The sequence below is a fragment of the Salvia splendens genome, chromosome 13 (genome assembly GCF_004379255.2).
Source record: "Salvia splendens isolate huo1 chromosome 13, SspV2, whole genome shotgun sequence".
NCBI lineage: Eukaryota > Viridiplantae > Streptophyta > Magnoliopsida > Lamiales > Lamiaceae > Salvia > Salvia splendens.
In genome coordinates, this window is record NC_056044.1 from 13,213,618 (window position 1) to 13,240,943 (window position 27,326).

The window sequence follows — 27,326 nt, forward strand, 5'->3', positions numbered from 1 at the left end:
TTAAAAGATGAGTATAGTGGTAACCCAACCATACGATTGGAGATCCCATGGGATTGGTTCAATGGGAAAACGAAGCTATACAAATCTACCTGTAACACTCAGAAAATTTTAATCTTCGCACATTCTTTAGAAAGCATTGAGTGTTGTAACCTGCACGTGGTAAGAGGTTAAGTCTTTTGACTTTTAATGATTCTTCAAATCTCAAGGAGATGCAGTATGGCAGGATACTTCGTGTTGTAACCTGCACGTGGAAAGAATCATCTATGTAAGTGAGAAGTGAGGTCGCTTCGTGTGTGTGAGTCACTTATGGATTCCAAAGAGGTGTTCCACGGCCGAAACGGACACAAACGTTAGAACTGATGGAGTTGAGACAATATTGTGTTGATGCTATTGACTAGGCATACACCAAGGAGGAATAGTTCAAGGCATCGCGTCCACTAGCCCGCCGGTATGTCCGATAGTGTTGACTATGGAAGGTTCAAAATCATAAGTTACCTCTCCAAATGCAGTATCGTTTCTCAAGAACTGAGCAAAAGAGTCTGCATACATGCATACATGTCTGGTGTTGGTTTGAGCTTGCAGCGCTCTAACCAATGTGGGGGATTGTTGGAAACATATGGAAAATGTAGGAGACCTTTGATGTGGCCAAGACCTATGACCTTTCATCTTAGGTAACCCCCGAATACATAAAGAGATAACTTGATTGCAAGGCCTTTCAAGTGCTTTCTCTAGCCTATAAATAGGCTTGATCTTAGAGTGGAAGTATATACCAACAAATCATTCTCTCTTCATCTTAGATCAAGCATTTTAGTGTGCACATTAGGAGTATTGCATTGCTCGGTTCTCGCCTCCATTTCAAGTTCGCTGGTGCCTACGAGTTTGAGGTGTTTCAACTCGGTAGGAGGAATGCCGTTTCATCTTTGGGGACGTTGCGCCAATCCGTGAGCACTAGCCGGGGCGTATCTCGTCTTGCGGAGAGAGGGATACCTCAACTTGACTTGAAGAAAACCATAGTTTATATCTTGTTCTTTTATTGTATTTACTTTGTTTTATTTACCTTCTAGTTTTTGGTTCTTTTGTAATAGCAAGAGTTTGTCTGAGTAAAAGACTACAATATTTCCAACACTTGTTATATAATTTTTCCTTCATTTTTTGGTAAATTAATAAAAATTATTTTCACTAAATAATTGAAAACAAATATGCTAATTAATTTGCCAGCACAATCTTTACGTGTGTGATTACAGGTTTTATTTGATTACTGCAAATTTTGGCAACATTTTTTATATTTAAGTTGATAAGACGTTATTTGATATTTAATTAATCACTCCGTCCCACTTAAGATGACACGTTTTCCTTTTTAGTTTGTCCCAATTAAGATGACACATTTCCTTATTTGGTAACTTTTTCTCTCCAATTAATACACTCAACCACTTTTTCTCACTCCTATTTAAATATTCTTCATTTTTATTCTCTCTATTTTAGTACTTACACCCACCTTTTCTCTCTCCAATTAAATAAACTAACCAATAATTCTAAAATCCCGTGCCGGCTAAGAAATGTGTCATCTTAGTTGGGACAGAGGGAGTATATCACTTGAGATTTAATAAAAGTTAATACTATCAGATACTTTGATACGATTTCACACGAAAGTGTGGAATAACATATAAAAGAGAGTCAACCCGGTACCTTTAATCATAGTTTTGAGTTATGTTATGGCTTCCTATTTTATATGCTTATCAATTTGTTGCGATGAATGTAGATCTAAATGTTCTACGGAAAGGCTCATAGGTGTGACAAAAGTGGTGCCACCAAAAAATGTGGGGAAAAGGGATAGTGGGCCTGTGGCTATGGGTTTGCCACCCGACATGTGCCGTCTGTGGACATCCAATTTAAACGACTGATAGATTAATACGATCTTATATCGGTTTCACAACAGTGTGGAATAACATATAAGAAGGTATCAACCCATTGCCTTGGACAATTGGCGTCACCGCAGAAAATTGTCAAGGATAGGAAATGGAAATTAAGTCTATTAAACCTAAATATATGTATTAATAAATTACTATTTAGGCCTTAAATCATGTACTTTAGGTGTTAATCAATTATACCAAATACATGACATTGTGACTATTCAAATGTTGCAATTCCCAATCCTGCACTCACACCCGATAATTATTCGTATCGGGTCTGATGGTAATATTCGATACCTGTTTCACCATTTCTATTACTCCCCCGTCTATAAAATAGAGGCCTTTTTCATTTGGTCCATTCTATAAAAATATTTCACTACTATTTTTTATAGTAATTTTTTCTCTGGAATAAGATGGACCATATTATCCAATATTGTACTCCAATAACCATATTCTCCAACGCTATTGTACTCCAATAACCATATTCTCCAACGCTATACTCCAATAACGTCTTTCTTTTTATTTCTCACTTATTTGACTAATTTTACACTAAATTCATGTGGTTCTAAATATCTCTACTTTTATAGGAAGGGACGATGGCAATATATTAATCCGAAAACAAGGGCGAATGCCAGATCCAAGTATATAGAAATTCTTGATTCACCTACACTAATCTAGTAGAGTCGTAGCCACCATTATATTAATCAATCGAAAATTCTAGATTCGAAGATGCCACAGTTCATATATATGTGATGAACATAAGAATCCTAGAAAACAACATACAATAATTGCATACTAAGACTAAGAGCATCAGCAACGGCGGACGTCCCGGTCATACAATAATTGCATCCTAAGACTAAGAGCATCCACAATGGGGCCATCCCGGCGGACGTCCGACCGGGACGTCCGCCATTGTGCAAAGGTGACGCGGATACGGACGTCCGCTGCGGACACCGGAGTTCTGCGGCGTTCCCGGGATGTCCGTGGCGACGTCCTTGCTGACGTCCGCCATTGCGTTGACCCCACAGACGTCCCAATTATTTTATTATTTTTTTTTGAAAATTCTATAAATACGGCTCGTTGAATTTCATTTCATTCGTCTCACTTGTATTAATGAGTATCTCTCTCTCTAAATACTTTTCTTTCTAAGATAAATGGAGTACCACGATAGTGATTCCCCCGCCACAAGCGAGTCATAGGGACCGATCTTTCCCGTTAGCGGAAGTACCCCAATGTCCGCCACGATGTCCGGAATGGCGGGGATGATGGCCCCACCCCAAATGACGGCGAGGATGATTCCCGGGTACTACAATATGTACCCGCATTGGTATGAGATGATGCCCCAAATACCCGGGGTGAGTGCCGGAATGACCCCAATGCCGGGGATGATGCCCGGAATGCAGGGGATGATGCGGCCCAGATGCCCAGGATGATGATGCCAGGGATGATGCAGGGCTCTCTTGTCGCTGCGGGGGGAGTAGATAGGGGGTCCCCAAATCATCGGTGGACAATGTCTATCTCCCCTATATGGATTTACTGTCGACGGACAACCCCCCGAGTACTCCTCTCGAGACTCAGTTCACTGGATTTTCCCATCTGGGATTCTCCCACAGGGAAAGGGAGGGGCATGGGACGGGTCACTACCTCGCCTGCGGCGGGGTACAATGGTGAGGCGGGGGCCGCTGAGGGGGGGAGGGATCCAACGGGAAAAAGAGGACCGTCTGGAGCATAGAGGAGTGCATCGCGCTTGCAAAAGCGTGGATCAATATAGTAGAGGATCCATATATTGGAGCTAACCAGCATATCGACAGGATGTGGTGGCGCATTAGCCAAAGCTACCTTCAATTCAAACCGCCAGGGGGAAGCCTCACAACGGAGAGCAATGCCGGAAACAGTGAGAGTGGCTAAAGAAGCAGCTCAGCCGATTCGTCGGCATTTACACAAACAACCTCCGCTCGGCAACCAGCGGCATGTCTGCCGAGGATGTGAAGCTTCTGTCTCACCATCAGTTCAAAGACGCTGCGGCGGGCTTCGGGGAATTCAAATATTGGGATGTGTATCTTGTGGTGCAGACATCGGCCAAGTTTACTGCGAGTGTTGAATCTGGCTGGCCGAAGCGAAGATCAGCGCCTTCCGGGAGTACAGTAGCAGTGCTGGTTCCCACGAACTCCCCCCCGCCGAGGTAGAGTTCCCGACACCTTCATCATTGGCCCGCCGCCGACGCTCGGTGGGGCAAAAGTCCGCCGCGCGGATGGCGAGTGGAAGCGCCAGCGGGTCCGCCGAGGCCCAATCGGCAACTCCTACCCAAAACGATCCTGAGCTCCCTTTACTCGCCCTCGTCGCGCAACATGAAACCCTGTTACGTGCAATGGTTGAATGGCGGACATCGACCGATCGCCATTACAAGTCGTCGCTGAAGGATATCATCAACAGTATGCGGAGCGATTTGGGGTTGGGAGACATGGCGGAGAGTAGTGACGAGGGGACTACCGGCGGGGACGACGAGGGTACTGGCGGCGGGAAATCCGAGGAGTGAGACGACAGTTTTTTTTAACTATGTAATTTTTTAATAATTTTGTATGTTTTTTAGTACTATGTATGTTTTTTTTTAAATAAAGTGGTTGCAATTTCTCCGTATTTGTGTCGAAACTTTAATTTCGTAAATTCTTTAATTCCGTAAAATGTTTAATTTGGTGAATTTGTGAATTTTTATTACTGTGGGAAGTCCGTCGGTATATCCTTGGGGATGTCCGCCACTGTGCAGTGGGATGTCCTTATGACGTGACAGTGCAGTGGGAAGTCCTTATGACGTGGCATGAGGTGTTTATAGGATGTCCACGGAGATATCCGCCGGGACATCCACACCACTGTCGATGCCCTAAGTTATACATTTGGAGAGAGAGAGAGTCGACAATTACAAATGAATATGAGAAAATAAAGGCAGTGTGCGGCGCCTTGTCTAAGCTATAGATGTAGACTCATTGTGGATTCTTCCAATCATCTCGTGCACCGCTGTGGCTATCTCATTCACTTTGCTTAGTTGGCATTCGTCTTCTACCTGCAATTCATTTCGTTCTAATTTACACATATCTTAATTTAGAAAGAAATAATTTTTTATAAAAAAAATGTTCATATTTATTATTCGACGACACATTTATATAACTTTGGTCATGGTTTGAATGTTTTGGACAAGCAATAGCTCAGTCATAGCCTAGCCACAAACTTCTCATGCCACATCAGCGGCCCTAAAAACTCCTTCTGCCATATCATCAGGACAAGCAACTGGACAAGCAATAGTCCAACCATAGCCTAGCAATAAACAAAATTATAAAAACAAATAATTAACAATCACACAAAATACGGAATTAAATTTTTGACACTGATACGGGAATACTCACTAATAATATTAAATTTTTAAAATACATTAATTAAAAAAAGTACATTAATTTAAAAAAAATTACATAAATAAAAAAAGATCCTCCTCCACACACGTGCCCCCCGCCTCCGCATCACTCCTCGCCGTCGTCACGCGTTGTGCAAATGAAAATGACGTGCAAGTCGCGTATGTATAGTGTTTCGAAAATTAAATAAAAAAACCTGCTTGTCGATCAGGAGCCTGCAGTGGCGGCCAACTGATCGGCGAGAGCTTCGGCCAGAGCGAGGGAATCGGCGAGCGCTCGCCGTTTTTCTCGCCGATTTGGTGCTCGCCGGCTGCAATGGTTCGGCGAGCGCCAGAAATCGGCTAGCCGGTGGGCTCGCCGCCATTGCGGATGCTAGTCTTGTCATATCTTTATTATGTGCCTCAATGATTGAGAGCAAACTTGACTATGAGATTATCTACTCTTTGAATTTTTAATCTTTGTTGTCTAAAAAATTCTTGATTCCTAGAAACATTCCGTTAAGGACATTTAAGATGGCACAAGAATTAATGCATAATTGATAAAGTAAGAGAAATAAAGAGAATGACAATTAAAATAATATTAGTAGATAGTGAGACTCACATTATTGTTAGTGTTTAATGGTGGATTCTAATGGTATAAGTTGTAATTAAAATGATGTATATGATTGATGAGTATGGGCGAACTTTCTAGAAATGAAAATGAGATAATTTTATGGGACGGACGAAAAAAAAAGTGGCTGGGACATAGGGAGTACTATGTTTTATAAGTTAAAACTACAACTTTTGTTAAGAACAATTAAAACTCGAATTTTAATAGTTATGTTATTTATTCATAATAATAAATCATTGTTATGTATTAATACTTCCTACGTACGTTAGTGTTGTCTTATTTCTTTTTTCCGTTCCATTACAGTTTAGTAATTTTTTAGCAAAATTCAACTCATTCAATCTCTCTTACTTTCTTATTCTTTTTTTAGCAAAATTAACTTATTTAATCTTTTTTACTCTAATTTATTCTTATTTTTCTCTCTCATTATTTATCTTTTGTATGCTCTCCTACTTTTTTATGTGGATAAAAAAAATAGGAAAGTGTTTCCCGAAAGACAAGTCATAGATATATAATTGTTGTTAAGATGCATATTTGAACGCACAATTATGTAGACAATATATACATGTGATTTTGGGGAGACATAAATATCATCTACAGTGACATTTTTTTCTCTTTGGCTATATAATTTTCTAGTGGTTGCCAGTGATGTGAATTTAAAAGTAAATAAGGCCAAATCGAGTATGTATCACCCATTAACGCCATCCGCCGCCGCTGCGCTCGCGCCGCTGGCACGACGCTGCTCGATGTATCGAGCATTTCCGTGCCAGCGGATGCACACGTGGCGCGCTCCCATTCGTCAACGGCATAGCCGTTGTGTTTAAACATTTTTTTATTTTAAAAAAAAAAAACGGTATTTAATTATAAATAATGATAAAAAAAAATATTTTCCAAATCCCAAAAATATGGCCGTTTTTTTCCCGTTTTTCTGAATTTTTTGATTTTTTTATATTTTTTTTCTTCCCAAAATCATCTATAAATACACACATTCATCACTCATTTATCACATCAATTCATCTCTCATTCATCTCTCATTCATAATTCTTATACAAACTATCAACACATTCAACCTTCACTCAAAACATCAAATGGATTTCACTCATCTCATGGCGGAAGCGGAGCGCGAAGAACAAGAATACTACGAACAACATCGTGCCGCTTACGAAGCACATGTCGCGGCGAATACCCCCGCTCATCCTCCTCAACACACTAGATCAAATCGCCGCTACATCCATCGTGACCGGGAGGGAGCCCACGAAAGGCTCGTTGCCGACTACTTTGCCGACCATCCGTGGTTTCCGGCAGATTACTTCAGGCATCGTTTTCGCATGTCAAAGCGCTTGTTCATGCGAATTGTCAACACATTGTCCGCACATGTTGAATACTTTCAAACAGGTGTAGATGCAGCCGGCCGGCAAAGTATCACGACGTTGCAGAAGTGTACGTGTGCCATCCGACAACTCGCTACTGGGCAAACGGCCGACATCTTCGACGAGTATTTGCATATCGGTGAGTCCACTGGAATCCTTTGTTTAAAGAATATTTGCGAGGGCGTTCGTTCTATTTTTGGGGATGAATTCCTTCGGGCACCCACCACCGATGATTGCCAACGGTTGCTTCGTCTTCACGAATCAGTCCATGGCTTTCCCGGAATGCTTGGCAGCATTGACTGCATGCATTGGAGGTGGAAGAATTGTCCGACTGCTTGGAGGGGGCAACACTTAAGCGGTCACAAAGGCGGCGGCCCAACACTTATCCTTGAGGCGATCGCCGACTATCGCCTATGGATTTGCCGGATCCAACAACGACTTGAACGTGCTCTATTCTTCACCACTCTTCAATGATGTGATGAATGGTGTAGCACCGGCGATCGACTTCACCATCAACGGAAATACATACCGCATAGGTTACTATCTCGCCGATGGTATCTACCCAAGGTGGTCGACGTTCGTGAAGACGCTCCACAACCCGCACGACCCGAGACGGGTTCTATTTGCGCAGCGTCAAGAGTCAGCGCGGAAGGACGTCGAAAGAGCCTTCGGGGTCCTTCAAGCTCGATTCAACATTGTGAATGCCCCGGCTCGGCTATGGTACGTGAATAATATCGCCGACATCATGTTCACGTGTATTATATTACACAACATGATTATAGCCGACGAAGGGCCGAGGGCGGCTAGCTTCTATGACGAGGACGAAGCCGGAAGCTCAACAGCGAGTCTCCCCCACGCCGAGGCGAGCATACGACGGTTGGCCAGAGGATCGAGACAAGACACACAATGCGCGATACTCGAATCCACAATCAACTACAAGAAGACCTAATCAACCACATGTGGGCGAAATTCGGCAACGAGTAGTGGTTTTTTTAATTTTTAGGATTTTAATTATGTAATTTTTAATTTTTAAGATTTTAATTATGTAATGTTTAATTTTATTTGTCATTTGTAATATTTATTGTGGTTTTTAAATGAATTTTAATATTATGGAAATGTTATTGTTTAATTGAATTTTTAATTAATTGTGCTCGTCCTTGCGGAAGAGCACAGTTGTGGGTGTTGTGCTCTTGCCAGAGAGCAGGCATGAATAGTACCGCTCGGGCCCACAACCGTGCCGCTGGCAAGAGCACGGTTGTGGATGCTCTTAGTTTCGAGTTCATCATGACACAAACTTTAAATTTCTATTCTTTTGCCTATAAAACTAGAAGAGAAAGAGTAAAAAAGCAGAGAACATACCTTTACACTGAAAGAGTATAGAACCGATTGATCAACGGTTGTGATGTTAAGATGGGTAATGTTGAGGCAAATGGATTGAAATCCGGCCACCATTTTGAGGAGTTGCTTTGGCTTCCTCTTTGCTTGGATCTTAATGCTTGCATGACTCTCCACCTTAGTCACCTCGATATCCGCGATGCTCGAATGCCTCTCCACCGCGACGTTCATCGCGATACTTGAAGGCCTCGAGTATTGAGGGAAAGTGAAGAAATTCGAAAATATGTCGGAGCTGGTGGACACCGCTCTTACTTGTTGCCCATCCCTAAACTTGTATGCTTCCATGAACTGAACTTGGTGTTCAAGTTCCTTCACAAAATTGATTGCAGCACCAACAATTGATGCTTGATCTCCCTAGATTTAAATATTTTGTAACCATGAGTACCATATAATGATACATTATGATTTTTAATATAAAGTTTTTATTTTCCTTGCTATGCAGCAGGTGAGTCCCACTTGTCTTGTACAAATAAAGATGTTCCATACCAGTATTACATAATATTTAACAGAATATTACCTAAAGTGACTAAACATGTACCCTACAAACCCTAATCATACACAGAAATATATGCATCTATTAAAAACAAATTATTTATGCCCATTCTAAATTCTATGTGATATTATTTTTGAGATTTCTAATTCAAAATGACACTTTTTTTAACTAAAAACATTTTCACTACTTTATTTACTTTTTATTTAATTCACATAACAACTATACATAAAATCCTATGCCAAATAAAAAAATGTTCCGTTATGAGTGGCAGTGAATTTCTTTTCATTTAATAGTGCTAAGTAGGATAAAAAAATGCACGTAAATCAATAGGTTATCGGTGATTAACCTATCATTGGAAAATAACAGACAAAATTTAAAGTTGGTTATATAGACCAATTTTAAAGTTCGTGAGAATACACCAAATTTTGGCCAAAGTTGATAGTTTTAAAGACGAATATGCCTATTTAAAATAATTTACCCTTTGAGCATAGGAAGGTGGCATCAAGGAGAAGAGGACGGCGAGGTAGTCGTTCATCTGGCGGTGACGATTCCTCTCGACGACAATATGAGTCATCCTTTGGGTCTCGAGCTCCTCCTTGTTCTTGGAGGGCTTGCTCCGCCGCCTCTTTGGGCGGCCCTCCGGTGTGTTACGAGCAATTGCACTCTGTTGATCAACATTGACCTTTTCTTCAACCCCCAAATCAGTAGTGTAGTTGTAATCTATGCAGCCATAGATGAATGGATCTTGCTGGTATATCACTGCTTCCAGACTCGTTCTCTCTCTAGCAAATCAGTTGTTTGTTGTGTTTGTGAGGAGAGGCAGAGCATACATATATATATATATATATATATATATATAGGGATGTATTCATTTCTTTTTTGCATATTTTCTCCTTTTTCCTTCTTGATCTCAGCCTCACGATTTTGTCATCCGACGGTTAGATTAGTGCCACGTGTCATTTAATAATGCAGATTTTCCATTGAATAATGCACACCGACTAATAATGCACCATTATAGTGTAATAATGCAGATTTTCAGTTGAATAATGCACACCGACTAATAATGCACCATTGTAGTGTAATAATGCAGATCATCTGGACCGTTGATGAATGAGATCTAACGGCTCATATTAAGAAGAATAAAGGATCTAAGGGATGAATAGGAGAATAATGATCCCCTATATATATATATATATGAGAAAAGAGTGAGTTGGAGCCTATTTAAAAGGGCTTACAAAGGATTAAACATTAAAAAAAATTGCCAAGTTGCATCCATTCACATATCTACAGCAATTCACACGTGAGAGTGTTTTCCTTGGCAGAGATAGACAAAGAGACTGACGTAGAAATAGGTCGATCACCCCCTTAATATAGCTTCATACGGGGAAGGCTATCCAAAAATATGTGGATGCGATTGAATCATTACTACGTCGATGCAGGACATGAAATGGGATTTTGAACTCTAACATAGTTGTCGTGCATTTGATGTTTATAAAATTTCAATCCATTTTGTAATTTTGAATTAGTACGGTCACGACCACAACTCCCTACTGATAGTGAACGCATCTATAACGTGACTAAAATGGTCTCAAACAAAAAGGGTCTACACAAGGGGAAAGTCAAACTCAAAACATTAATTCTGAAGGCGAGGATGGTACATAGTCAAAATAGAATCAGAGTATAATAACTGGGTTCATAATTCCAAATATGTAGTCCTATTGCAGCGGAAGAGTCCAAGGCAAACTAGCATGTATGAAGACATACTACCTTGGGCTACCTATTGCTACTTATTAATAATCATTACCCAACACCTTCACCTCCTCGTACGCTCAACCTGCACGTTAGAAAAGAAACATGCAGGGCTGAGTACTTGATATACTCATTGGACATAGTGCCTAAATATAAGTTCCTTTTAATTTGTCAGCCACAATTGAGTGAACACGGGGTTTTCATTTTAAAAGAATCGAGTCACGAAATTCCTTTCATTTCATAAAATTGATTGCGCAATCACATAAAGATAGATACCATATCTAAACGTATGTGAACCGGGAATGTGGCCACATTCCACGATGGTCACTAGACCAGACAACTGGAAAGCTAGCACATGGTCTTTATATGTGTACACTAGTCCGAGTAAGGTTTGCGGCCCTACTGGGACCCGAATTCGATTTAGCATGATTGGCATAGCCAAGCAGATTGGAAATCGTAAAACAAATCATGGCATGACAATATATTCAAAACATATTCACATTTCATACAAAATCACATTTTGAAAAGAATGCCCACCTCAGAGCTTAATTCCTTAATTTGGAAGTTCCTCGACTTGGTCTTATTTGACGTGCAACGACGTCCCTTTAAAAATAAGGTATACTTAAATTAGGCTTTAAGAAGCCACAAGGAAACTTAAACGTGAATACAACCTAGGTGCGTGCTCATTTTATCTTTGTTTTCTTATTTTCTAAAAGTCTTTGAGCATTAAATAAATCGTGCGATTTAAGTTCATATGGAGGTCTACCAATTATTCGTTTAGCAAAAGAGCGTTACCTCCTATGTAGATTATTCAAGCATTAAAATAATTCGAGCCTATTCGTTATTTCGGAAGTTATTAAGAGCATCCACAACGCGTTTCTCCGTCGTTCCGCGTTCCATTCCGGAGGAACGGAACCGCGGAGAAACGCGTTGCAGCCGTCGTTCCGTCGCCAGCCCGTGCCCAACTCGTCCCGTGAACCGCCGCATGCGTGACTCCCACTCGCCGGCCCAAGAGTGGGTGTCGTCAAGATGACGCAATAAATCTATTTTTAAAAAAAAATAAAAAAATAAAAAAATTTTGTAAACAGTAATATTACTGTTTATAGCCGTTTTGCAATTTTTTTTATTTCTTTACTCTATAAATACTCCTATTTCATACTCATTTCACTCACAAACACACATCTATTCCTCTTAAATCCTCTCTATTTCCACCTCAATTTTCATCTCAAATCAACTCTGTTTTTCTTTTCCTCAATTTAATCAAACTAATGGATCCTTTTGAACAAATGCGTCAAAAAATGGAACAATCACTTGAGGAAGATCGACGACGGGAGGCGGAGGAAGCCGCGCCGCCCAACGACGCTCCCGTACGTACATCCATCATAACCGGGAGGAAGCCGCCACAAGGTTAGTACGCGACTATTTCTGCGATAACCCGATTTGGGGAGATACGTACTTCCGTCGCCGTTTCCGCACGGGGAAACCGCTATTTCTCCACATCGTGAATACTTTGGCAGCCCATGAAGAGTTCTTCCAGGAAGGGTTCGACACGGTCGGCCGTCCCAGCCACACGACGCTGCAGAAATTTACTGCAGCAATACGTCAGCTTGCGACTGGATAAACGGCCGACTTGTTCGACGAATACCTCCACATCGGAGACAACACTGGGTGAATATGCTTGCTCAAATTCTGCAAAGGCGTCCGGGCAGCCTTCACCGACGAATTTCTCCGGAGGCCAAGCACGATCGGTTGTTAGTTCCTGCTCGACCTTCACGAAACAGTGCACGGATTCCCCGGGATACTCGGCAGGGTCGATTGCATGCACTAGCAATGGAAGAATTGCCCGGTGGCGTGGAAGAGGTCCTACACGAGCTGCCAAAAAGGCACCCACCCAACCGTTATACTCGAGGCCGTTGCCGACTACCGGCTTTGGATCTGGCACGCGTACTTCGGGGTCTCCAAGTCGAACAATGATGTAAACGTGTTCCACCAATCCAACCTCTTTATCAAAGTTTTGGATGGTAAAGCACCGGCTATCAACTTCGTCGCTAACAACCGACTTTATAAAATGGGGTACTATCTCGCCGACGGCATCTACCCGAAGTGGCCTACCTTTTTGAGCAGAAGCAGGAGGCTGCTCGGAAGGATGTGGAGAGGGCGTTCGGGGTTCTCCAAGCGCGCTTCAACATCATCAAAGCCCCGGCTCGTACGTGGTTCATGGAGAACATGGTCGACATCATGTATACGTTCATAATCTTGCACAACATGATTGTCCAAGATGAAGGACCCGATGCGGGAAATTGGTTCACTCCGAATCCCCCGAAAGCTCAATCGCAAGTAGTCCGCCTTGAAGTGGAGTGCATCCGTCTATACAAGAACGGTTATCTATTCGTGCAACAACACACGACTCTAGCTCCCACACCCAAATCCAAGAGGATCTAATTGAGCACATTTGGGCAAACTTTGGTGGATGAAATTATTAAATTGTGTACTTTTATTTTTTAGGAAATTATTACATTATGTTTTTTTTACGAATTTTATGTTGTAAGTTTATTTTATTTAATGAGGTGTGTTTTTATTAATTGAATTTGGTTGGAAATAAAATTAAAAAATGAAATTGAATGAATAGTAATTTAAGGAACGGTTAAGGGACGGATAAGGAACGGAGGGTTGCAGGTTCCGTTCCTTAGTTAAGAAATGGAGTTAAAAAGTACAGTGGGCCCGCAAATAGTAGTTTAAGGAACTGTTAAAGAACGGTATAGGAACATCGTTGCTGATGGCCTAACGTACCATTTCTTATTTGATTGAAAAGTTCGGGGGGTCCATGAATTAATCTGACACGAAAATAACTTGACACGTCAGCCCAACTCAAAACAATTAATCCAACCCTTCCTTTACCATTTCTCTGGCTCAGTTCCCATTTAATTAAAATATTAACCCAACATTTTAGTTAGGGAGGCCCAGATCAAAACTAAGTGGCCCAAATAGAAAACAAAAGTCTACCACTCCCTTCCCTTAAGAGCACGCGCAGCGGTGGACGGACGGCGTCCGTCCGTCCATGCCGCTGGCACGGACAAGCTCCACCGCCACTGCTCGCAGCCCATGCCAGCGAGCAGCGACGTGCCAGAAGAGCACGTCCGTGCCAGCGAGCAGCGACGTGGCGGCACGCGATTGGGCAACGGCATAGCCGTTGCCTTTGAAATTTTTTTATTAAAAATTCTGTATTTAATTTTAAAAAATGATAAAAAATAAAAAAATTTATTTTCCAAATCCCAAAAATATAGCCATTTTTTTCCCATTTTTCTGAATTTTTTTGATTTTTTTGATTTTTTCCCGCCAAAATCATCTATAAATACACACATTCATCATCCATTTATCACTTCAAATCATCTCTCACTCATTATTCTCATACAAACTATCTACACCTTCATCTCTCACTCAAAACCTCAAATGGATTTCACCCATCGTATGGCGGAAGCGGAGCACGAAAAATAAGAATACTACGAACAACATCGTGCCGCTTACGACGCATATGTCGCGGCGAATACCCCCGCTCCTCCTCCTCAACGAACTAGATCAATTTGCCGCTACATCCATCGTGACCGGGAGGGAGCCCATGAAAGGCTCGTTGCCGAATATTTTGCCGACCAGCCGCGGTTTCCGGCAGATTACTTCAGGTGCCGTTTTCGCATGTCAAAGTGCTTGTTTATGCGAATTGTCAACACATTATCCGCACGTGTTGAATTCTTCAAAACATGTCCAGATGCAACTGGCCGGCAAAGTATCACGCCGTTGCAGAAATGTACGTGTGTCATCCGACAACTCGCTACTAGGCAAACGGCCGACCTCTTCGACGAGTATTTGCATATCGGAGAGTCCACTGGAATCCTTTGTCTAAAAAATATTTGCGTTGGCGTTCGTTCAGCCTTCGGTGATGAATTCCTTCGGGTACCCACCACCGATGATTGCCAAAGGTTGCTTCGTCATCACGAATTAGTCCATGGCTTTCCCGGAATGCATGGCAGCATTGACTGCATGCATTGGAGGTGGAAGAATTGCCTGACTGCTTGGAGGGGGCAATACTTAAGCAGTCACAAAGGCAGCGACCCAACACTTATCCTTGAGGCGGTCGCCGACTACCGCCTATGGATTTAGCATGCATATTTCGGCGTTACCGGATCCAACAACGACTTGAACGTGCTCTATTCTTCACCACACTTCAATGATGTGATGAATGGTGTAGCACCGACGATCGACTTCACCGTCAATGGAAATGCATACCACATGGGTAACTATCTCGCCGATGGTATCTACCTAAGGTGGTCGACTTTCGTGAATACGCTCAGCAACCCGGACGACCCGAGACGGGTTCTTTTTGCACAGCGACAAGAGTCTGCGCGGAAAGACGTCGATAGGGCCTCTGGGGTCCTTCAAGCCCGATTCAACATTGTGAAGGCCCCGCCTCGGTTTTGGTACGTTAATAATATCGCCGACATCATGTTCACGTTTATCATCTTACACAACATGATTATAGCCGATGAAGGACTGAGGGCGGCTAGCTTCTATGACGAGGATGAAGCCGGAATCTCAACCGCGAGGTCTCCGCCACGCCTAGGTGTGCATACGACGGTGGGCCAAAGGATTGAGACAAGGTACACAATGCGCGATACCCGAACCCACATTGAGTTACAAGAAGACCTAATCAAACACATGTGGGCGAAATTCGGCAATGCATAGTGGTTTTTTTAATTTTAGGATGTTAATTATGTAATTTTTTATTTTTAGGATTTTAATTGTGTAATTTTTAATTTTTAGGATTTTAATTATGTTATTTTTAATTTTTAGGCTTTTAATTATGTCTTTTTAAATTTAATTGTAATTTGTAATGTTATTTCAGTTTTTTTAATGAATTTTCATATTATGGAAATGTTTTTGTTTAATTGAATTTTAAATTGAATTGTGCTCGTCCTTGCGGAAGAGCACAGCTATGGCTGTTGTGCTATTGCCAGAGAGCATGCAGAAAAAGTGGGGCCGGGCCCACAACCGTGCCGCTGGCAAGAGTATGGTTGTGGATGCCCTAACCCATCGAAAACTTCCCCCCTCAATAACACATTTTCTCCAAATTCAACTGGGGGACCCTAAACAAAGGGGAGTCGCCCTCGCTTTTGTTACGATTTTTCTTCGCAACTTCCCTGTCTTAGCTCGCATACTCGATCTCAACGATAAAACGCAGCCTCAACCCGTGAATGATCAAAAGAAAGAACGTTTTATTGAATCAACAACAAGATTACACGATAAGAAGGAATGAACGAAGAAGAACTCTCGGTCCACGACCTAAGCTCCGAAGCTCACAGCTTAACACTACACAATCAACGACAATTTCAAAATAAGAGCAGCAACTACACTTTTATACTCATCATCTTAGCTCGCCTCTCTTCCCGCTTTAGTTGTCTTCCACATGCCTCGCTCTCATTGGTCCATAACACGTCATTGCCTCGCTCTCATTGGCCGGCCATTACCTCTTACTAATGCCACGTCACAACTTAACACAATTGCAGCATGCATGTTGTGCGTGCCTAAGTTGCATGCATGTGGATCACTTTATTATAATCATGCATGCAACAATACCCCCCTCTTAGGGTTCCTTGTCCACAAGGAACCACGAGAACCTTTGCCATAATCCCGTCGGCAACTCCCACGAAGCGTCGGCCGGCGATCTTCCTTCTACAATTTGTGATCGTAACAATCCCTCCCCCTTAAGATTCCTTGTCCACAAGGAATCATGGAGCCAAGCTTCTCGTGCTTTACCTTCCCATACCTTCAATTTTACACTTGGCTTAGGAATCTCCGAACCAAGCCTCTCATGTTTCATCTTTACAGTTGGCTTAGGAATCTCGTACTGGATGGCTACACCACGTTTGAGGATGGCATTATCCCGGAGAAGAACCTCGATATGTTCCTTCAGCATCAAATTTTCCTTATAAGAGTTTTGAGCTGCCTCAGCACAGGCCCGAGGGCTGATAGATTTCTCCAAACTCTCCAGTATGCTGGCTGCTCGGAATCTTGCATCATCTATACTAGTAGCACTCATCATCTCCCTCACAAATAAATCCACCCATTCTGCACCATCTGCCGGCAGATTGTTTTGAGTTTGAGGCTCCTGCAAAGGAACTGAATCCCCACTGGTTTGTGATGCAACTTTTTCCATGGTTGCATTTTCTTCAGTTGTGTCAATCTTCTCATTCACATGTCCACGACAAAACTCATGAAGTTTCTTTATAGCCAATTCCAAGTCATTGACAGACTCTTCCAGAGCTTTCTCTAAAAGCTGGATTTCCAGTTCAGGAAACAAATCCTTGAGCTGATCAACCGAACTAGTGTGTACCGGCGGAGAGTACGTGAACCGAACCGGCGACGTGGAAGAAGAACATCGGAGCTTCTTGTAAGCTGGCAGCGATGCAGCGGCCGGTGAAGACGCCCCGGCGTCGATGTCCTCGAAGTAGGACCTCTTGCCACACACGATCGCTGACATTTTAATCTCTTCTTCTTCCTCTTCTTCATAGCCAACTATACTAGCAAACTTCATAATCTTCATCTTCACCATAGGTTTAGGAAATCGAATTGACAGCCTCATCAAATTTGTCACCACCTTCAAGGCGACAGCAAGCTCTCTCAGTGAGGCATTTCGTCGAGCAATTGGCAGGCGTTCAGTTTCCTTAAATTCCTTTGCTTGTGAACAAGTTCTGTAACATGAAAATGCAACAATGTGCTGCACATATTCAATTCCATTCATGGTTCCATGATCTAACCTCTCAACAGCCCTTGCATCAACACCAAATCTCAGCTCAAAATGAACAATGGGCCTCGGTTGCCACATCGCTGCACTCTCCACCTCAATATCAAATTGTTTCCCCATCTTACCACCAATCACTTCATCATGTTGAGTATCACTCCTCAAAAATTCAATATCCTCAATTTCCGTCGACACTCTTATGCAATCCTCCACTCCGATCTTCAAATCTATATCCATTTCTTCATAACTCTCACTGCTATGTTGCTCCATTAGATCTTCATCAGCAATTGCTCGATCAACATCAATTGATTTGTGAAAATCCCGATCGTCGACGAATTTAGGAAGCTCCAATTGTGATTTGCAATTGCCGGAACTCGCATCCGTTGTCTCCATCGATCGACCTTGGCTCGAGATGCTTAGATCTAGAATTGCTTTTTTCAATGCATCGAAATCAGCCTTTTGTTCTCGCTTGATTTTGCAGAATGATGCTTCCATCCTGTCCTTAATCCTCTCCCATACACTCTCCCATTCCAACTCTATCTCCTCCTCCTCCGTCAATCGCGTCGCCGACGTCATTTTCCGAGGAACGTTGGCTCTAGATACCATTTGTTACGATTTTTCTTCGCAACTTCCCTGTCTTAGCTCGCATACTCGATCTCAACGATAAAACGCAGCCTCAACCCGTGAATGATCAAAAGAAAGAACGTTTTATTGAATCAACAACAAGATTACACGATAAGAAGGAATGAACGAAGAAGAACTCTCGGTCCACGACCTAAGCTCCGAAGCTCACAGCTTAACACTACACAATCAACGACAATTTCAAAATAAGAGCAGCAACTACACTTTTATACTCATCATCTTAGCTCGCCTCTCTTCCCGCTTTAGTTGTCTTCCACATGCCTCGCTCTCATTGGTCCATAACACGTCATTGCCTCGCTCTCATTGGCCGGCCATTACCTCTTACTAATGCCACGTCACAACTTAACACAATTGCAGCATGCATGTTGTGCGTGCCTAAGTTGCATGCATGTGGATCACTTTATTATAATCATGCATGCAACAGCTTTCCTCCGTCGTCGGTCAGAAAATCGTCGGCTCCCTCACATCTCTGAGGACTCTCTCTCTCTTCTCCCTTTCTTCTCCAGATTCGGAAACCTCCCCCGTTGGACAAAACAACGCCTCCTACTCTTCTTCGCTCAATTCGCTGCCGACATCCCCTCTTCGGCGTTCGCAAAACAGCTGCCGGAGTCCAGCAGGGCCCTCCGTCGTTTCGCGAGGCTTCCACCGTCGCTGTCGCTAGGCGAGGCTCACGCCGCCGCTGCTTTTGGCTACATCCGCGACCTCGCAGATCTTTCTCAGCGACGAGCCGCCCCCTTTTTCCCGGCGTTTCTCAGACACAAGCTAAGTTCTTTATCTTGATGAATTAAGTTCGATTTGGAGGGATTTTTCCATAAGTCCGAACTCCGTTTATTAGCTATCGTTTTACAACAAAACTTAGGCAGTAGCTTGTGAGATTTTAACTTCTTAAATTTGTTTTCCGCCGTGGAGTTCCGCATAGTTGCTACCGATTTGGCCTAAGAGGCAGATTATGATTTTCCTTGTACCAATTTTCTATGATGTGTTTTACTGATCCTATATGGGGTTTTAGCATGCTATTTGAGATTTCTAAATTATCGTGCTTCTTCGTGATGCTAAGTTGTAGTGTGTTTTACCTTTGAAAGCTGCTGCGGCTGCTTTGAAGATTATCTCTTAAAACCTCAGCTCCCTTACTCTTAAACTTGTTATGTTGTTGGAAAAATCTTCAGGTGTGTGGGAAGAGTAAAGGTCCGATGCGTAAGGGGGTTCTTTATAGGAAACTTGGGGTACTTGGAGTCATTAAAATGGGCTAATTTCCCTTTTGTCTTCTTGTCTGTCACGACCACAACTCCCTAATATTAGTGAGTGTAGCTATTTCGCAACTAAATTAAACTCATTGAACATAAGCTCGTCATAAGGAGTACTTAATTCAAGGGAAGAATGTCTTAGAATGAAAGGGTACAACCAAATCGAAATAAGAGTACTTAACCAAGTGTAATGTCTTGCTAGAGCAATGCTTAAACATGCAGCGGAAGGTTCCATGACGAAGTAATATGTATGGAGACATATTAAATCAACTACCTAGCTACTTATTTATGAGTCTCTCCCAACACCTCCTCGCTCCGATCACGATCAACCTGCACGTTAAGAAAACAACATGCAGGGCTGAGTATTTTATATACCAATTGGACTTAGTGCCAAAAACATTTCTCATTTGACTGCGTAGTCACATAACATATCATAACATACCATATATGATCTTGTGTGAACCGGGAATCTGGCCACATTCCACGACGGTCACTGGACCGGCCAACTCAGAAGCTAGCATACAGTCCCATATGTGTACACTAGTCCGAGTAGGATTTTTGGCCTACTCTGACCTGAATTCGATTTAACATGTTTGGCATAGCTAACAGATAGGTAATCATAAACAAAACATGGCATGACAACTCATTCAAAATATTCACGTTTTCACATAAAATCATATTTTGAAAGAAAAGCCCACCTCGTTTTCTTAAATTCTCAAACGAACGTTCCTCGACTTGCTTTTACTTGTCTTGCGACGACGCCCCTTATAAACAAATGATATACTTAAATTAGGTTTAAGTAACTATTTATTTAGCGTGTATGCTTGCCTAAGCGTGTAATCGTTTTTCATTTCCTCTATTCCTAAAACCATAAGATCTTTAATTATTAAGCAATTTAATTTATTCGGGAATTTGCCGAATCATTCGGGCATTAGTTAAATTCCGGAATATTTTTCTTTAAGTACCACAGAATTATATCGCGACTATTCCTCATTTAATTTGGTATCGTTAGGAGGGTCTATTAATTTGATGTTTTACGTCGCGATTCATGCTATGATATAAAGTACCATAAGTTATTTTTTTCCAATTTAAATCTTCTTGGATTTAAGTACTTCATTAATTTAAAATACTTATCTTGTTCAATAAAAGTCCAATTTAATCATTTATTGGATATTAGGTTAACGCGACTAACATTTTCCTTTCTTCCGTGGTTTAAGGAATTAAATTTGGTTTAAGGAATTAAATTTCATAGTCTCAAATTTATTTAGGGCCGAGGCTCAGAAATTCTATGGCCCAAAATTACATAAACCCCTAAATCTTTGATTTCTTCCTTTAAACTTTTCTGGCCCAGAAATTTAACTTAGCCCAATTAGCCATTAAATTAGGGAGGCCCAATTCAAATAAAAGGAGAAACGAAAAAGCCCAAACAACTTATACTCCCTCCCCTACCCGTCGGTTTCTGTCTCTTCTCCTCTCCCTTCTTCATTTCATTTTTTTTCAATTCAAATGGAGAACCCTAGCCGATCGGCACCGCCATCGTCGTTCCCTTCTCAATCTCTCTCTGTTTCTTTCACCCTCCTCTCTTTCTTTCTTCCCAAAAATTTATGTGAATCCCAAATTAAAGGAGGAGAAACCCTAGCTTGGATTAAATCCGAACTTTCCCCCTCTTCTTTGCCCGTCGACAGTATTTCGTACAGCGCCGACGCCTCGGCGGAATCCACCTCCCGTTGGCTGACTCCCTGGTCTCACTCTGAGACCTTTGCCGTCCAGTCCGCCACCATGAGGTCCTCCGCTCCTCTGTGTGGTCGGCTCTCAGCCGTGCGTCGTTGGCCGTCCCGTCAACAGGTATACTCCGTTCATCCCTTTCGTCTCTCCCTCTTTGATTTACTCACAAGATTATATTTTGATGAAGAAGCTTTCTTAATCTGAATTTGAAAATTTGCAGATTAGATAGGAAGAGAAAAGCTGACGGATTTTCGAAGTGTGGCTGTCGTCGTTGGCGACGGAGTGTTGAGTCAGTCGACGAAAGTCCCTATGGCCGATTTCTATGTTATGTTAAGCTAAGTCTCCTATCTTAGCCTATTTGGTTGACTTCTTTATGGTAGAGTCTATTCTTGTTTCATAGTTTTAGAGTTGGATACGTTGTAGTTGTTCCTCAAATGAAACGGCAGTAGCTTGGCTAAAGGTTGTGACCATATATGGATTACTTTGATTGGGTGTTCATAAGTGTGTATGATTAGGGAAACTTAGGTATTTAAGTTGATATGGCTACTGCTGTCTATTTGTTTACTCAACAAGAGGTCATTTGTAGTAGGGTTCAAGTGGTTTCTATGCATACACTTTATGTTGTGATAATTGGGTTTTTTCTTCTTTTATACTAGACTACATATATCATTCCTCGTTTGTACTGCAGTTTTTTTTTGTTCCGGATTTGGGAGAGACGCATGATCCTCATGCGTCACCCGTTAATGAAACGCATGACCGTGATGCGTCTATGGGTAAGACGCATGAGGGTCATGCGTTTTTTTTTTATTTTAATTGAAAGACGCATGAGGGTCATGCGTCTTAGGGTAAAACGCATGACACTCATGCGTCTCTCCTACGAACATAAATTCGCTCTGTAGCTTAGTGGTAAGAATTATGTGTTGTCATTGTGGAGACCCGGGTTCGAATCCTAGCGGCCACATTGCAATTTTTTTGGGAAATTTCTAGTACATATTTATTTAAAAGTTAATTAAAAGGAGTATTTTATGTCAATTTCTAGTACATGATTATTTAAGATATTTATGTTAATTAAAAGTTCCAATAATTTATTTGATAATCGTTTTGAATTGTTACTAATTATAATTTTTAAATAGTATTTTGTACTAGTAATTAAAATTTTTTTGATTAATTGCTAGTACATAATTATTTAAAAGTTAATTAAAAGGAGTATTTTATGTCAATTTCTAGCCCATAATTATTTAAGATATTTATATTAATTAAAAGTTTCAATAATTTATTTAGTAACCGTTTTGAATTGTTACTAATTACAATTTTTAAATAGTATTTTGTACTAGTAATTACAATTTTTTTGATTAATTGCTAGTACATAATTTTTTAAAAGTTAATTAAAAGGAGTATTTTATGTCAATTTCTAGCACATAATTATTTAAGATATTTATGTTAATTAAAAGTTCCAATAATTTATTTAGTAACCGTTTTGAATTGTTACTAATTACAATTTTTAAATAGTATTTTGTACTAGTAATCAAAAAAATAGCAATGTGGCCGCTGGGATTTGAACCCGGGTCTCCACAATGACAACACATGATTCTTACCACTAAGCTACGGAGCGAATTTATATTTGTAGGAGAGACGCATGAGTGTCATGCGTTTTACCCTAAGACGCATGACCCTCATGCGTCTTTCAATTAAAATAAAAAAAAATAAAAAACGCATGACCCTCATGCGTCTTACCCATAGACGCATCACGGTCATGCGTTTCATTAACGGGTGACGCATGAGGGTCATGCGTCTCTCCCAAATCCGGAACAAAAAAAACTGCAGTACAAACGAAGAATGATATATGTAGTCTAGTATAAAAGAAGAAAAAACCCGTGATAATTCTATGACTATCATGTTGTGATTCTTAACATGAGGATCTACTACATAATTGCATGACATTTTAATCAAGCTTGAAATGGAGTGGGGTTACCTTCACTGCACAATGTTTCGTTGCGCCTACTCTGGCCCTGATCCCCCTCACTCTCCAACTTGCAATTTAGTTGAGTGAATATGTTGTGGTGGTAGAGGGTGGAACCGAGGCATGGAGTATTAATAGGGGGGGTTGTAACTGAAAGCTGCAAGGTGGCTGTTTTGTTGAGCAGGAAAAAGAGAGTCCGTGGCTTGGGTTGTATGGCTGTCCCCTGCTGTAGTGCAAGGATGTACTCGTGTATTAATTGCCATTGCATCTTTGTTTTGCTACTCCACTGCAGTGGCCTTACTCCTTGGTCCTTTGCGGCCTTTATCATGGGTTTCTGGTGTGTTTTGTAGGTACACAAACAAAGGTTGTGGCTGTGGTCTGCGCCTGCAGGCTGCTGCAGTTAAGGAGATGGCACGACATCTTCATGGCAGCCTCTGGTTGGCTAGGGAATGCAGACTGTGGCAGGTTGTTGCAGCCCTTCATTCCTACTCATTTTGGTAAGTTTATGGTCTTCACCAAGTAAAGAAATGTTGTCCTTTCCTTGTTCATTTCGGTTGCCAAAGGCCTAAGTGTGTCAACGGTTTTTCTCTTGCTTGTTTCGTTTGTGTTTGGTAGGGAATAAGGTTGGCTACATATGGTTATCACCCTGATGTCCCAGCCCGTTGGGCCGTCTGAAATTGGGTCGAGACCGTGCTAAAGGAGAGGCCCAAATTCGGCCTTCCTTTGCATTGTAATAGGATATGTTTCTTTTTCTATAGTTTTCCTTCTTCCAACATGTATGGAGTATATTTTTTTTATAAACTAGAAAGTATTATTTTCCTTCATTTTCATTATCGTACATTTGGTAAGTTAAGACATTGTTCGGAAAGTATCACATTGTACATTATTTAATAAACGGACACATTCCCATTTATTCGATCTTTGTTCGTTTCCTTAAAAAAAATTCCCAGATTTATGTTGTCTATTAAATCGTACATTCGCACATGGAAGTGTATTACCGTTCTTAACGTATTTGGAAAAAGACATTTGCTTCATGTCTCTGTATTTATTTCATAAAATTCGGGTAGTTAGATCGTGGTTATTACATTCTACCCTCATTAACCAAAATTTCATCCCGAAATTTCGCTAATGTCATGCAAAAAAAAAAGCTCCACGTATTTCTCCTTCGTTTTGTCTTCAAGTTCCCACGTTGCGTCTTCGTGGTCGTGATGCTTCCATAGAACTTTCACATGGCTTTATTCCTCAACTCTTTTACATTCTGATCTAAAATTGCTTCTAGCTTTTCTTCATTGCTCAAATCCGGTTCTAGCACCATTTCTTCTTAGTGCACTATGTGTTTGGGGTCGAACACATATTTCCTCAATTGTGACACATGAAAAACATTGTGCACGTTTTCAAAGCTCGGTAGAAGTGCTAATCTGTATGCCACTGGCCGACGGTTTCTAGGATTTCATAGGGTCCGATGAGACGTGGTCTTAGCTTGCCCTTGACGCCGAATCTCGTTATCCCCTTTGACGGAGACACTTTAGGAAAACTTTGTCTACCGCCTTGAACTGTAGATCGGTTCTGCGAGCATCTGCGTAAGATTTCTGTCTGCCCTGAGCTTCCTTGATTCTTTCTCGGATCTGTCTGACAATTCCTATCATCTCTTCCACAGAGTCCGGTCCGAGAATCCTTCTCTCACCGACTTCATCCCAGTGAAGTGGTGATCTACATTTCTTTCCATAAAGTGCTTCATATAAAGCCATATTTTTGGTTGCCTGATAGCTGTTGTTGTAAGCATACTCTATAAGTGGTAGTGCTGGCACCTAATTCCCTCCACGGTCGAGCACTACGGCTCTCAACATATCTTCCAATGTCTGGATTGTCCTTTCGGACTGTTCGTCCATCTGTGGATGGAATGCGGTACTGAAATTCAATCGGGTGCCTAGCTCTCGCTGTAGGCTCATCCAAAATCTAGAAGTATATTTTGAATCCCCGATCTGAGGTGATCGTTACTGGTACGCCATGTAAGCGTATGATCTCTTGCACATAGATCTGAGCCAACTTGTCGGATACATATGTGATACGGATTGGTATAAAATGAGCACTTTGGTGAGACGATCTATAATAACCCAGATGGCAGTGTTCCCTCGTTGGGACTTTGGCAATCCCGTCACAAAATCCATCGCGATGTGCTCCCATTTCTATTCTGGAATTTCAAGAAGGTTGTAATTTCCCATAGGGTCGTTGGTGTAAGGCCTTCACTTGCTGGCATGCCAAGCACCTTTCTACAAATAACGCTATGCTCCTTTTCATGCCATCCCACCAGAAATGTTTCATCATGTTCTGGTACATTTTCGTATTTCCAGGATGAATAGTGTAAGGCGTCTCATGAGTTACACTCATGATCTCATTCCGGAGTGCCTCATCATTTAGTACACACAGTCTTCCTTCAAAAGTGAGAGCGTTGTCTGCCTCTTCACGGTAACTCACTTCTTTCTCGGTCCTCACTTTCAAACGAACCTTCTTTAATGCCTCATCCCATCTTTGAGCATCAATGATCTTGGCCCTTAAATCTGGTTCTATCACCAAGGTGGCAATTCTACTGTCCACCGTCTCTGGTGCTCTCACTATCTCCAGTCGCATCTTGGTAAACTCGCGGATGAGCTCTTCACTTTGTGTGAGAAAGGTGGCAACTTGGGGTGCAGTCTTTCTGCTCAAGGCATCTGCTACCACATTCGCCTTGCCTGGATGGTAATTTATGCCGCAGTCATAATCCTTGACTAATTCCAGCCATCTGCGTTGTCGCATGTTTAGATCCTTCTGTTCAAATAAATATTTGACTCTTGTGGTCCGTGAAGATCTCATATCGAACTCCATAGAGGTGATGTCTTCAATTTTCAAAGCATGTACCAATGCTGCCAACTCCAAGTCGTGCGTCGGATATTTTAACTCATGCGTCCTCAACTGGCGCGATGCATATGCGATCACCATGCCATTCTGCATTAGCACGCACCCGAGTCCGACCTTGGATGCATCTGTATACACTATATAGTCGACGCCTGGTTCAGGCACGGCTAGGACTGGTGCGGTGGTCAATTTTTCCTTTAACAGTTGGAAACTTGCTTCACATTCTGGTGTCCAATCGACGTTAACTCCTTTCGTGAGTTGTTGAGTCATTGACCTTGCTATTTTGGAGAATCCTTCAATAAATCTTTGGTAGTATCCGGCCAATCCTAGGAAACTCCGAATTTCACCGGGCGTCGTTGGCGATTTCCAACGTTGTACTACTTCCACTTTAGCAGGGTCTACTCCGATTCCTTCCGCTGTCACTATGTGTCCAAGGAAGTTCACCTCGTTAAGCCATAACTTACATTTGCTAAACTTAGCATAGAGCTTTTCAGCTCTTAAAGTCTCCAAGGTGGCCCTCAAATTCTCCTCTTGTTCCTTCTCGTTCTTCGAGTAGATGAGCACGTCGTCTATAAAGACTAGGAAGAACTTGTCCAGATATGGGTGGAACACGCGGTTCATTTGATCCATGAATACAACTGGGGCATTTGTAAGCCCAAAGGCATTACAGTAAACTCGTAATGGTCATATCTGGTGCCGAATGCGGTCTTGGGTATATCGTCTTGTCGAACTTTCAGTTGATGATACACCAGCTCAAGTGCATCTTCGAGAATACACCAGTTCCTTACAGCTGGTCGAAGAGGTCATCGATCCTCGGTAAAGGGTACTTGTTCTTGAGAGTCAACTTGTTCAGTTCTCGATAGTCGATACACATCCTCAAGGTCCTGTCCTTCTTCTTCACGAATAGTACAGGTGCGCCCCATGGCGATACACTGGGTCGGATGAAACCCAAGTCTAGCAGTTCTTGTAACTGTATCTTGAGTTCTTCCAACTCTTTTGGTGCCATTCTGTACGTCGCCTTTGATACTGGAGCTGATCCTGGTTCCAGATCGATGGTGAACTCTAGTTGCCTGTCTGGAGGTAGCCCTAGTAGTGCTTCATGAAAGACATCGGGAAATTCTCACACTACCCTTACGTTATCAATCT

The 27,326-nt window shown here is 41.8% G+C and overlaps 2 protein-coding genes and 2 long non-coding RNA genes across 4 annotated transcripts; 2 read left to right on the forward strand and 2 right to left on the reverse strand.

The window, feature by feature from the left end:
• Positions 1-4,869: 4,869 nt before the first annotated feature.
• On the reverse strand, positions 4,870-20,134 carry LOC121760516 (transcription factor bHLH96-like). Its single transcript, XM_042156174.1, has 5 exons — positions 20,127-20,134; positions 19,433-19,519; positions 9,654-9,957; positions 8,647-9,036; positions 4,870-4,968 (listed from the first exon to the last, which is right to left on the reverse strand). The coding sequence occupies exons 1-5, from the start codon at positions 20,132-20,134 to the stop codon at positions 4,870-4,872; spliced, it is 888 nt and encodes a 295-aa protein (XP_042012108.1).
• Positions 20,135-20,208: 74 nt separating this feature from the next.
• On the forward strand, positions 20,209-21,958 carry LOC121762439. The gene is made up of 2 exons (XR_006042215.1): positions 20,209-21,448; positions 21,549-21,958. It is a non-coding gene; the product is annotated as an uncharacterized LOC121762439 (long non-coding RNA).
• A 1,094-nt stretch (positions 21,959-23,052) lies between these two features.
• LOC121760234 lies at positions 23,053-24,201 on the forward strand. The gene is made up of 2 exons (XR_006041846.1): positions 23,053-23,785; positions 23,904-24,201. It is a non-coding gene; the product is annotated as an uncharacterized LOC121760234 (long non-coding RNA).
• A 589-nt stretch (positions 24,202-24,790) lies between these two features.
• Positions 24,791-26,810, reverse strand: LOC121760518. Its single transcript, XM_042156175.1, has 3 exons — positions 26,645-26,810; positions 25,555-26,017; positions 24,791-25,055 (listed from the first exon to the last, which is right to left on the reverse strand). Exons 1-3 carry the CDS (start codon positions 26,808-26,810, stop codon positions 24,791-24,793), a joined length of 894 nt encoding a protein of 297 aa, XP_042012109.1.
• Between the last annotated feature and the right edge of the window lie 516 nt (positions 26,811-27,326).

Excerpts from the sequence above, each read along its gene's own strand:
- LOC121760518 (XM_042156175.1), bottom strand. The coding sequence starts at position 26,810 with ATGGATCAAATGAACCGCGTGTTCCACCCATATCTGGACAAGTTCTTC. Across the intron at positions 26,018-26,644 it reads CTATGCTAAGTTTAGCAAAT|GCAAGGCGAATGTGGTAGCA; the intron begins GTAAGTTATGGC and ends ATTACCATCCAG. Across the intron at positions 25,056-25,554 it reads ATAGCGTTATTTGTAGAAAG|CTATCAGGCAACCAAAAATA; the intron begins GTGCTTGGCATG and ends TTACAACAACAG.
- LOC121760516 (XM_042156174.1), bottom strand. Across the intron at positions 9,037-9,653 it reads CACCTTCCTATGCTCAAAGG|GGAGATCAAGCATCAATTGT; the intron begins GTAAATTATTTT and ends ATTTAAATCTAG. Across the intron at positions 4,969-8,646 it reads TATACTCTTTCAGTGTAAAG|GTAGAAGACGAATGCCAACT; the intron begins GTATGTTCTCTG and ends AATGAATTGCAG.